This window comes from Petaurus breviceps, unplaced genomic scaffold (assembly GCF_028583685.1).
Source record: "Petaurus breviceps papuanus isolate PSGF00001 unplaced genomic scaffold, PetGlider_PUasm1.0 551, whole genome shotgun sequence".
In the NCBI taxonomy this organism is placed as follows: domain Eukaryota; kingdom Metazoa; phylum Chordata; class Mammalia; order Diprotodontia; family Petauridae; genus Petaurus; species Petaurus breviceps.
In genome coordinates, this window is record NW_027186372.1 from 32,516,473 (window position 1) to 32,529,385 (window position 12,913).

At 36.5% G+C, this 12,913-nt stretch overlaps 1 protein-coding gene across 4 annotated transcripts in view; it reads right to left on the reverse strand.

Annotated features, from left to right (window-relative positions):
- Window positions 1-9,040: 9,040 nt before the first annotated feature.
- The window catches only part of G3BP1 (G3BP stress granule assembly factor 1), a 137,658-nt gene continuing 133,785 nt past the window's right edge, over window positions 9,041-12,913 (reverse strand). For 2 of the 4 annotated variants that reach the window (XM_069102559.1, XM_069102558.1), the window contains one exon: window positions 9,041-10,129. In XM_069102559.1, the coding sequence (XP_068958660.1) occupies window positions 9,923-10,129 (207 nt within the window). In that variant the 3' untranslated portion in view covers window positions 9,041-9,922. The remainder of the gene's footprint in view (window positions 10,130-12,913) is intronic. The other 2 variants (XM_069102562.1, XM_069102560.1) reach the window with 1 other exon arrangement.

Consider the following 12,913-nt stretch of genomic DNA (forward strand, 5'->3'; position numbering starts at 1 on the left):
AGGGCCCTATATAGCCTCAATCAATTTCATGCAGAAAAAATTCAAACCATAAGTTCATACAACATTCAACTTTATCATAACATTAAGAATTTAATGGGAGAATCCGGCCTCAGACACTTAACACAAAAACTAGCCGTGTGACCTTGGGCAAGTCACTTAACCCCAACTGCCCTCCAAAAAGCAAAAAAAAAAAAAAATTTAGTGGGAGGACTAACTTTGATCCAAATATCAACTTGTCCTCTCCCTAGTTTAAACCTCCAATGTTTTCCTTCCTATTCCTATCATCAGTGACCAAAAACAAAAAAGTTTGCAACATAAGCAGTCTTGAGAAAGGATAACAGCAAAATTACTTCTAAGTTGGACAAACTGAAAAATGCATTTATCAAAACCTAGTTGGATAAACTCTAATCATCAGGGCTCCCAATCAAAAGTGGGTGAAGTAACTCATTCTATCTAGAGTCTAACCTAAAAAGGAAGAAGATGGGAAAAGTCAAAGTTGGGTGATAACCATGTTGGGAGTCCTTTCAGTTAATGGCATACACTATATCACAGTACTAAGCACCAAATGGGATATTTAATCATTCACTTTATCTGGTTACTACTGCTCGGGCTAAGTTCCATTTGGTCTTGCCTAAATGTTCACAACCCCAAATCATTCCAAATGCTGGCCATGAATAGGGGCCACCTTGGTTTAGATAGGAAAGATATGTCTGGGATTGATCTGGACTACTCATTTAGACTTTAAAGTTAAGTAAGTTTAAAAACAAAGTGGAGTATTTCCTATTCACTTTCTTCTCCATGAGGGAACAATTTTCTCTACTAAAATTCTATCTTCTTCCTAACCATTGCCAGAAGGAAAAAAAAAATCATTCTGACTTGTCAAAGGTCAACAGTAACAGCAATGTCTATATTTTGTGAACAGAGGATAAAGTCCTCAGACTTACATTACCTCAGTATCAAAATAAAGAACAGATTAAATGCCATATAGCAGAGGTTCTTTTTTGTCAGAGAGCCTTTTGGCAATCTAGTGAAGTCCCAAATGCTTTCTCAAAATGTTTAAAATGCATTAAATGGAATCTAGGATTACACAAGAAATCAATGTATAGTCATAAAAAAAAAAAAATTTTTAATAGAAGCTCATGGATCCTCTCCCCCAGGTTAAGAAACCTATCAGTAGCTCATGTCCAAACTAGCAGCATGTGACTTGCCCAGATGCAGGTTTGACTCCTAACCCCCCAAAAGACAGCAAACACAGGGAAGGAGGCCAAAACATACCTGTAACTCCAAAACAGTACTCTACATTCTGAAGAATCCAATCAGTAGAGGTATGCACTTATATTCAGTACATACCACAACCCACCTATAACTTCTTATTGTGTGCAATTCTTACCTATATGCTTCCCCAAATCCTCCTTGGAGCATCTAACCAACCTAAAGGAAGGCTTCTTCTAGGTCTAACCTTTCAGATACAAGTGTGACCCCAGAGCTGTCCATCTGTTCTCACTCGACACTTAATCAGCCTTCCTATTTTTTCCAATATAATGTCTTTGATGTTCATCACTCCTTGCATTCTTATACTTTAGTCTACTTATACACACAATTTACTGTATTGGGATCATCTGAAATTCCTGTACTTCACTATGGCCTGGAGGCTCCCAAAGGTTGTATCTGCAGAACATGAGCTCTATGAGGTCACTAAAAAGCTATCCCAACAATAGACTGCTACCCAGAGAAGAGTGTAATAAGTATAGGGATGTTTCATATATAGCAGCTTGAACACATTTTAAATTCCTTGCCCATGGCCAAACAAAAAGAACACAAAATCTATCTACCACCTCCTCTTACAAAGTGTTCATTTCTGGTTTGGAATTCTAAATCTGATGAAAAGTCAGGCTTTGTTGTCAAAGAACACTAAAGCTATTTCAGTACTTTAAATGGCTACAAACTTATATTGGATGAAAATGTTTAATTTGCTCCAATTAGGACTGGAGCAGGATTCATTGGCTAGTTTCAGAGGCCATAACCCAACCATGGCAGACTACAAAAGACAATCATTAGTTACAACAGAGATCACCTTCAAAAGACATGATCCTTTTATATACTTGCTAAAAAGCCTTGACCTTTATTGTAAAAGTTACTTACTCACATGGGCGGGGGGGGGGGGGGAGGGCTAAAATCCAGCCTCAAATACTTACTAGATGTGAGCCTGAGCAAGTCATATAACCTCTATCTGCCTGTTTTGTTTTGTTTTTTTTAGCTATAAAGTGGAGACAATAATAGCACTAAACTTCCTGAGGGTTAATGAGATATTGGTGACGTGCTTAGCACAGTGCCTTGAAGGGTGTGGATTAGACTAAGGAGGATCCAAGGTCTGGCCCTTGAAGTTGGAATTTTAGCAAATTTTAGAAAAAGCCAACTGCCATACTAACATGGCTGAGGCTCCTAAATCAGTATTCATTGGGGCAGCTAGGTGGCGCAGTAAATAGAGCACCAGCCCTTAAGTCAGAAGCACCTGAGTTCAAATGTGACCTCAGACACATAACACTAGCTGTGTGACCTTGGGCAAGTTACTTCACCCCAATGCCCTGCTTTCCCCCTCCAAAAAGCAAAAATTTAAAAAAGTGTTCATTAACTATATGAACCTTTTTCAAAAAATTTCCTGAGATCCACTTTTTAGATCTTTTTAAGAAAACCACCTTAACCTTAGTTAATAGGTGTTAATCCTTAAAGATACAGTATGTCACTAGGTACAAGTTTGAGGGTAAAAAATTCAGGCAATGCCCAAAATACTTGCAGGAAATACAAGGAAACATCTTGCAGGTTTCATTTATCCAGAGCATTCTACTTCCAAGGACAGAGAGGCCAAAAATAAGTCACTGTAAAAGAAAAATAACACACCACCATAAAGGGAGCCTCAAAGAAAGTTTGGACAGAAAAACCTGTGCAGAATTACCCTGAAGTTCCCCTTCCATGTTCTTTCCCTGAAGAAAATGTGATATCCCTTTTATATGGGAATTTATTTGTACATATGTATAAAATTGGTATGGCCTTAATGCCACAGTTAAGGACCTGTTTGGCAGCACATCAAGCAACTGCTTCCTTAATGCAACATTTTTACTTCCAACTAAACTCTTAACTTGTATGATTCCACCCTGTTTTTTTGCATGAACTTACAACAAAAGTATTGGTAGATATTTTTTGGCTTGAAAAAAATCTATTTCTGCAGTTTTAAATGGAATGTAAGGTTTCTGTGGTACATGTATATAAAAATATATTTATTGAACCAGCTGTACACCCATCCATGCTGATTCCAACAGAAAAATGAAAAAATAAAAGTTTTCTGAAATTTTCTCTGAGTGGATTGGTTCAATTTATAATTACTGACTAACCATTGATGGCTGGGAAGATAAACACATTCAGATCTAGATGAGTTAAGAAATAGAAAAGACCTCAGGGTGGCTAGGAGGCACAGTGAGTAGAGCACCGGTCCTGGAGTCAGGAGTACCTGAGTTTCAAATCTGGCCTCAGACACAACAAAAAAACTAGCCGTGTGACCTTGGGCAAGTCACTTAACCCCAACTGCCCTCCAAAAAGCGCAAAAAAAAAAAAAAGTTGAGACATACAAGATTAGGGAGGGGGCGGGAGGGAGGGAAATTTGCTGGGGTAGTTTGAAAGTCCAAGATCCTAACCAATTCTCAAGTTCTAGGATTCCTAAGTAGGAAAGACAGGTCAAGATCAACTAAGTCTAAGGAGGGCAGGTACCCTTAGCAGCCAAGTAATCATTACAATCCTGGGTTCCAAATAACCCAAAAAAGTAAAAATAAAGCAAACTAGAAAATTTTCTTAGAATTAGGCCTTAGGGATCCCTCTATACTTCATTTTACATTCTCACTTTAAGTGATAAGAGCCCTAATCTTGCCCCTACCCCTATATACACATATCAGAAAATTCTCATTTTTTACCTTTCCTTACATAGCATCACGAATTCAGAGATATGTTTAATTTCTTGTCTTTTTTCTCCCAGTTATCTTTATTCCACTCTTCTCACGAAGAGAAATCCAGGAGGCAGAAAGGATGAGAAAGGAGCCTAACTGGGCCCATACAATTCACTTAACCAGCACTGAGCATAATACCTGGCTTGGTAAAGCACTTAATGCTACTAATTCCATCAAATGAATCTGTTATCACCCAAATTCCAAACTTTCCCAAAATTAGCAGTTGTTATAGTTAAGAACCTTAGCCTCAAACTCATGCTTAAATGATAGTTCCAGTGTTAGCCACTAAAATTTCCTGAGTTGTAATCACTTCCACTCTAAGCCCAGAATTCCCCTATGGGTTAAATTTTTTTTTAAAAGATAGGTCTAAATCAGAGGTGAGGAACCTACAGATTCAAGGCCACATGTGGCCTTCTAGATCTTTGGGTACAGCCTTTTGACCTAGTCCAAGTTTTAAAGAACAAATTCCTTTAGAGGATTTGTTCTATAAAGTTTGGTAGTCAAAGGTCTGCACTTGAGAACCTAGATCAGGTAGGGAATCTACAGTCTCAAGGACATATACCAGCCTTCTAGGTCATCCAGTACCAGCCTTTGACTAAACCCAAACTCCACAGAACAAAAACTTACAACTCAATCAAAAGGCTGCACCCAATGATCTTGAAGGCCACATGACCTCGAGACCACAGGTTCACCAGCCTCGGTCTAAATGATCTTTAAAGTTGTTTTCAAGTAACATTTTCCCCAAGGTCCCAGTCCCTATCAGTTGCACTATGCTTTTTGCCATAACCTTTTTACATTTTTTCATTATTCCCTGCTCATACTCCTGCTTAAACACCTCTACCACCCTTTTGACTTCATTAATCTCTAAGGACACAATAGAAAGCTACCAAGGTGTTCCAAATAGCTCATATGGCTAGCATGTGAGCAGTTCAGTCATGGCAACTCACAAAAGTATTCCTAGCAAGGTGCGGATTGGAATGCCCACTAACAAATCCCATGATTGGTTCCTAAACATTTCCTATAATAATTTTACACTAAAATTTTATTTAATGTCAACTTTTAAACATTTTGTTTACTGTTTTTAAGGGTCTCACCTCTAACAGAAAACAAGTCCCCCCAATCTGCACCCCATAATCTTATAACATTCTTTTCTTTTAAAGATTTACACAGCTCTGCTTTGAGTGGGTGGTTGTATTGTAGCCTCACATTCAAATCCTGACAACTTATATTTACTGCAAAAATTTCATCTCCCCAAGTAGAATTGTTCATTACTATTTCAGTTTTACAACATATTATGAATAAAACAGAAACACGGGCTCCACATCAATTATATCATGCTGCTTAAGTCCTTAGAGCTCAATTATGCCTATTGCAGAAAATTGATTTGAGTACAATGGTTTTTTTCCATCCCTGAAGATTTCATTTTAACCAAATTTGATTATCATTTACAAATAATTGTTGTCACTGGGTCTTTTCAGTTGTGTCTGACTCTTCATGACCCCATTTGGGGTTTTCTTGGCAAAGATACTGGATTATCTTGGCTACTGGAATGCCATTTCCTTCTCCAGCTCATTTTATAGATAAGGAACTGAGGCAAACAGGGTTAAGTGACTTGTCCAAGGTCACACAGCTAGTATCTGAGGCCAGATCTGCAATAATGAAGATGAGGCTTTCTGATTACAAATCCAGTGTTCTATCCATTTTATTCTATCCATTTACCCAGATAAAAAACTAGCTATGTGACCTTGGGCAAGTCACTTAACCCCAATTGCCCTCCAAAAAAAACCCAGAATACTGAGCTGTTAAAAACGGTTACTCATAATCTAGTCCAGAAAATCCAAAGGTTCTAACATACAGGAACAAAGTACCACATAAAAAAATTAGAAAGTTATGATTTACAAAAAAGCAAACATTAGAAAACTACTCTTGCTCACGTTTAAAATGTCATGCAACAAAATACTGTCTTATATTTAGCAAGAGTGCTAGATGTTTATTTGTAATTCAATTTTCAGACAACTCCATTTTGTGGCAAATATTGATGTACCCAACCTCTCCACACACCCAATTCACAAGGTGTGGGAAGAAAATAAATAAAACTTCATTTGGGACATGCTGACAGGCTAAGTCTCATTTCTCCATCCCTCAAATTCTTATTAAAAAAATTAAGTTGACCAAAAATGAAAATCCTTTATTAAAAAGTCACCAAAACTTACTTATCCTATGCTATGAACCCTCTACTTCAACAAAAGGCTGTCAAGTTGGAATCTTTAATTAACCTTCTCAAATACAAGCGAGGTAGTAAGGCCCAGTTAAGAAGCGATGTACACAATGTGGCAGAGAACAGGCAGAAAGTTGGGTTCATTAATAATTCCTTCCGTTTCAAATTTTTGCATTGTGGCTTCATTATTTTACTTTTAAAAGTACACTGAAAATATAAGATGCCCACAATTAGAATTTAAACCAAAAAAAAAACACGTTCCAAAACAAGGTGTTTTTTTTTTTAATTTCCCACACTCCTGTGCCCCTTTACTGGCCTTGAAAATAAAAATCACAATGAGAGAATCCACAAGTTCACCTCTAGACAATTTAAGTCTCACACATTACACAAAAGTGCCTATTTTTGGTTTAAGTGTATTTTTGAAAAGCTTTATACTCTTCAAGTATAAACTATCAATACCAACATAAACATTTGCTTAACACCCTAATGGTAAGTAACTACAAAGGGCAATGGAAGTATAAACAAATTACAATACTGCTAAGAAATCAATGTCAGAGCTAGAAGAAACCTTTAGGAACTTACTCATCTAGTTAAGATCCCTCTATTTCTCATTTTGCAAATGAGTAAGTATAGCTCCACATCAAGTCAGTGATAACCCAGGATTAGAATCCAGGTCCCCAAGATTCCTGGAACATTATCATCAATAAAAGGAGATGTCAAATAAGAAAAGTTTATAAGTTCAATGTCATTGCATGACTATCCTTGAGTCTTACCAAATCAAGGCTGACAAAATGACTCAAAAACTTCAAGATTCCAAATCCAGAAATCCAATGTGATTTTTTAAAAAGGACAGGGAGAGCTGGACTCTTTAGAGCTGGACCCCCCTCCTCATCTCCTTCAATTTGTCAAAAAGATAAAATGAAAATAAGAATCCTTAGCTTGCTAGCCAAGCTAAATAATTCAAGGTCGTTTTCATTTTCCAGTTACTTTTGTACACCCTACAGTTCAAATGATTCTCAAAGTATTTGTCATGGAACACCAAGGAAGTCTTGCTAGGTATGACTTGAAACTCCTCCCCACAAACTCTAACACTTAGATAATCCCCAGTTTTCACACCCTTAGGCTGCTCTCCATGGCATTAGGAAGCACACATTAGCAGCTCATACTTTCCTCACTCAAGTAACAGAAAATGGGGGGAGTGGGGTGTCCATAGGACACACCCCATGGATATGAATGGAGTTTGAGATGAGATTAATCCCAAGACCCATATAATAGGGACTGCAAGCCCAAATCCTCTTTTATTGCTAACTTTGCACCATGACAGTAAGCAAAAAGAAATTTCTGAAAACTATGGTATCTGGATTCTTGAATGAGTTATCCACTAATACCAAATTTTAATTTGTATGTTCAAACAGCAATTCTAACAAATGTCATCTTTTTGCTGAATTGTATATGGTACTGAATAAGTCTATTAGTCTGAGGGGAAAAAAATACAATGAAAACCCTAACCAAGTTTGAACATATCAAATGTATTTCTCAGGTTTGTACCCAAAATATTTTTCAAGTGCAAATACATGGAAATTAAGCTTATCAATTCCTTAGATTAGATTTCACTAATTTTTTTCATTCCTTAACTTGTGAAATTATTGAGTTTTATAACCAAATCCTCCTTGCGTCTTCCCTCCCTCCCTCCCTCCCTATGTCTTTCAGATAGCTCCCAGATCCTTTAACTTGGCGACCTTCTTCGGGTATACTTCAGCTTGTCAATATCCTTCCTTAAACAGTGCCCCAAAAAGACAAGGTTAACTAACAGCTCCCTCATTCTAGATACTATATTAAAGGAATATTAATTTTTTTTACTCATTACCAAGAGTTTTCAGATAGAAGTAGCTACCTATTTCATCTTTAATTTTTCATCGTAACAGATATCCATCCAACTTGTCTACAAAGATCTTCTGGACTCTCACTTCATGTGATCTGTAAATTTTATAAGTAATTCTGCCTTTAATCTACATTAAGGATGAAAACAATGGATAACAGAACAGAGTCCTGAGGAGGCTGGAGATCTCCCTTTTTCCAGAGTTCAAATCCATTAACCACTACTCCTTGGATATGATTGTTCAACCAAGTTCTTAAATACAAATTGTATAGTACTAACCAATTTATAACATGATCTGCTCAATAGTTTCAAAATAAAGTGAACTTTCCCAATCCCTGATTCCAAGGTAGAATAAGACCAGCAACAGATACAAAAAATAAAGATCCCCTAAAAAGTATTTAGGATGTAAAATAGCTTTGCTCTATGGATAAACAGGGAGAAATCAAGATTAGATTTTACAAGTATCTAAATGAAATCCCACATAAACCACCTCCTAGCAACCAACTACATCTACATACTACATTTAATTAGCTCTTACCTTTATATGAACCTTCCATCCTAAAAACTTCTTTTAAAAAACTGTTCATACTTTAAAAATAAGACCTGCTCACTAACATAAGAATAACTAGAAAAAACAAACTCATCAGGCAGCTATGAATTTCTGTGACAGCTAGCTAAAACTCCAGCAGTAAGGGTTTCAAATTCCTTCTCACCTGCTATAACGATGGATCAGATATTGATCATGACTAATTTTAGGTGTAGTAGCGCCTCTCTTTCAATCAAGAGTGCCTCAAAAGCATTCCAGTTTAGATTCATCTTCTGAATACCTTTAAGAACCAGGTAATTAAGTGTGAACACTTGATAAAAATAATATAATTTGACAATGCTTAAGATGAAAAGAATCTAACAAACATTTCAGGGAAAAATTCCCACATACTCTGAACCTGATAAAGCAAATCTAGATGTTTTTATTTTTTATTTATTTTAAAACAATTTGCCAAGACTGGAATGAGAGATAAATAGAAGGCACAACAATTTTGCTGTTTTTTTGTTTTGTTTTGTTTTTTTACAAATACAAACTAAAACATGAAAAAAACTCCCTACTTCAATAAAAAAATTTTTCCACAAATTCAGGAAAAGCGTTTAAAAGAGTTGAATTCTACACATTTAAAACCTATCTCACAATCCAAAATTCCAAGTGGTAAAAACAGTAGTTTAGAATTCATTTTTATGTGATCACGTATCAAAAGCAAAAAAAGTTCTATGAATACCCTTTATTCCGTTTTTTAACCATGCCACAGAGAAAAGTGTGACTGTCAATTTTTCCAGTGGCAACAACTCCAAACCAGAGAGTAGTCACGGCCCTCAATGAACAACTGGAGTTTTTCCTGCCCTCAAAATGTTTGCCAAATCCTGGGTTTCTGACCGATTCTTGGAACACGTGAAAAAGGAAAAAGAAAATTATTCCAATATCAGTCATAAGCAAAAGATATAGTCCTTTGGGATAAAACCGCTGTTGTAAAAAAAAAAAATCTAGTCCGTATATTTGAGGTGAGCAAGGAATTTCAGTTTTTCTTCTTTTAAAATCGACTTTTCCTAAAATATTGTTCCACAAACTGGAATTGGGGACGCGGACTTATGGGGGCAGCAGGGGATGAAAACAGCACACACAAAAACCATTAACACAAACAAAAAAGGGCCTGAAATTGTATCAAACGTAGGCAGTCTATATAACAGGCTAGGGTCACATTCCAAGATATCCAAGGCTGAAATTCACAACGCTGCAGGAGCAAAGGTTTGTGCCATCACGTGAAGATTTGTGTGCCAAATTCACTGACGCTGACCAATCCCCCTTCCAGCTCCAAATCCTGGTTTCTGGGACATTCCTCCACGGGGAGGACCTCTTATTCCACCACCTAGCCCACTTCGTGGGCCTCCTGGTCCACGTGGTCGGTTATCTCGACGGTCGCCTTCCCTGGCTGCTCGTGTCTTCTTTTCCTCAACATTCAAACGCACCTCACCTCTAAACATGATGGGCTGTAAAAGTTAAAAGATTTCTAAAATTACTGTTCCTGAATGCAACTAATTATTGAACATGTAAATTAGACAAAAATGTAACAAGTTTCTTCTAAATATTCACTTAGGAGATGACTGTTTGGAATTCTGAACATAAAGAGCAAAAGTAAGTGGGATAAGAACAATGATATCTAAAAACACTGATTTTCAAAGCACTTTGGTTCAGTTCCTAGGTTAGTCTTAAACAGCCTTTATCTCATATAATTGCTAAAAATGGCCTCAGGATACATATGTTCCCCCTAAAAAGGTAGAGTTTGGAGCGATGTAAAAATAGAACACTGAACTGGATGAGAATCCAGAATCTCATCCAGAAGGATGAGAAAAGGCAAGTTTCTGAAAGGTTTCTATGAATCTGAATTTGTTTTAATATACAAATGGTAAAGAAATGGAAAAGAAATGGAAAAGTTAAAATATGTCTGATTCATCCAGTCATTTAATAGATAAAACTGAGAGACTAAAGGGGGAGGGACATATGACATCAAACAAATGGAGATTCAGATTTATATCATCTTTAAGGTCCCTCCCAATTCCAGGATTCTATTACTCTTTCAGAAACCATTTATTAAGTGCCTGCTACCTATATGGACAAAAGCATTTTGCTGGGTACCAGATAATAAGACATTATTGCTGTATTGTCAGGCACTTACAATCCAGCAGAAGGTAATATGGGCAAAACACAAAGACCAAACACTTTACATCAATATGAAAAAATATTAAAGTTAAAAATATAAAACAGGTACACATATATAAAGTACAGAGAGGAAAGAAACTTTACAAATGGGTAAAGGGAATTAAGGATAGGTTCTTCATTTTCTAACCAAGGAGAATGTAAACTACATAAAGTAACAAATTGTGTTTTAATTTGATTGCTGGTCAGGATGCTGTAATGGTAAGAAAATCTGAAGATATTCCCTACCCCGAGGCCTCATTTGGAGCCCAACAAAAGAAGCTTGCTTAGGGAAGTCTTGTTTTTCAGGAAGGCCCATAACTTTTGTTATTTTGTAATTAGGCAGTGGGTCACAAAGATCATGATGTCCTTTGACCCTGAAGAAGGTATATATTTTTATATGTATCCTTATAAGAAGAGTATATGAGGTGAGGTTTTGCTTTGGGCCTCACTTATGGGAAGAGTTGTGTGATTTGGCCAGATGAAACTCAGGGGTAGACATTGAGCCCCCCAGCTTTGAAAGCCCAGATGTTGGTGCTTCTCTCTCTGGTAACGATGTATGTATGTAATGGTCAGACAGCTAGAAGTCCTGTCTGTTGGTCTGTTGAATTGTTTTATTTTCTGTTGGTTTTTTTTTTTGTCTGCTTGTAATTTCTGTTTGTATTCTCTGAAATTCAGGGTGCTGACTTTTCCCCTGAACTAAGTAAATGATATATATATATATATATATATATAGATATATATATATATATATATATATATATATGCTCGAGTAAAGTAAAATTGTTAACCCTTTCTGAGCTGCTTTCCTTTAGAAAAGCAGATAAAAGAACCTGTGCTAGTAGCCATCCTGGGTATGCTAGGGTGCTTGCTCCTAGATCAGTCTGTCCTCAAAAGAGAAAGCCAAAAAGGCTGGTCCTAAAAATTATGAATTTATAATGACTAAAAGGGAAAAAGAATTATTAAGCTTCTCTGAAAAATAACTTATTTTAAAACATAATGTTCATACTATGACATGACTTTAGATATGTAGATAGGAAATAAAGATAAGATCAACAGGTTCTGCCATTAAACTGTAAGTGGAAGGATATATATCTCTACTCTGGGCCTACTCATGGTTAAAATCAACATGAACCCTCCAACTCAGATACTATCAAGTCTAACATAGCCAAAAGTCACATTACTTTAAATACTGCTCTTACTACACACTGAGGGAATGTTAAATAGAAAGACAACCAGCTAAGGGAGAAAAAACTGTTTACTAATTAATGGAATTTTATAAATGGAAAGTTACCATATGATCTAATCCAATTTCCTCCAGTTATTAGAAACTGGAGTGATGCTTATTCATGCCTAGAATTTTGCAGAGACTAGGGAGGGAAAAAAGGGAATTTAAGTTTTCCAACTCCTCCAGAGCTAGATCACAGTAACAGGCTTTACCATTTTGAAGTACTACAAGTTCCCAGATCAAAATCCACATTATGTACCATTTTGCTTCTTTTAATTAAAAGCTTCATCAAATTTTGCTTCATTTTTCTACTGGTTGCTGAAGCTATTAGTAAAAAAGTATACATAATACAATCTCCTGCAAAAACAAAATGTTCTGTAGATAACAGATTTTCCAAGAAATTTTAATGTGTATATAAACACAAAAGACAAAACAATGTACCGTTTTTCTCTTCTGACACCAAATTAATCTTCCTAATGAAAGCGCTAGGTTGCTGTACAGAAGTTTTTCTGTAAGGGAACTCATCTCTAAAGAAAAACTGGGGGGTGTTGATCCGTCTCAAGTAATTTATTCAAACAATGAAATAGTATCATGCTTTTTCTTTCACCTACCACAACACCTTATACCTTCTTTATTTCCACATTATATCTGTAATTATTTGTTTGTACACAATAACTGTGCTACCGTGTTTCCCCGATAATAAGACCTATCCCGAAAACAAGCCCTCCCCTTACTGTGTAAGATTCCTCTAAAATAAGCCCTCCCCCGAAAATAAGCCCTATCGAGATTGCTACTGTAGTGAAAGTTATCCCCTGCGCTACCCGCGGTACCCTCTGTATGCACCGTCCCC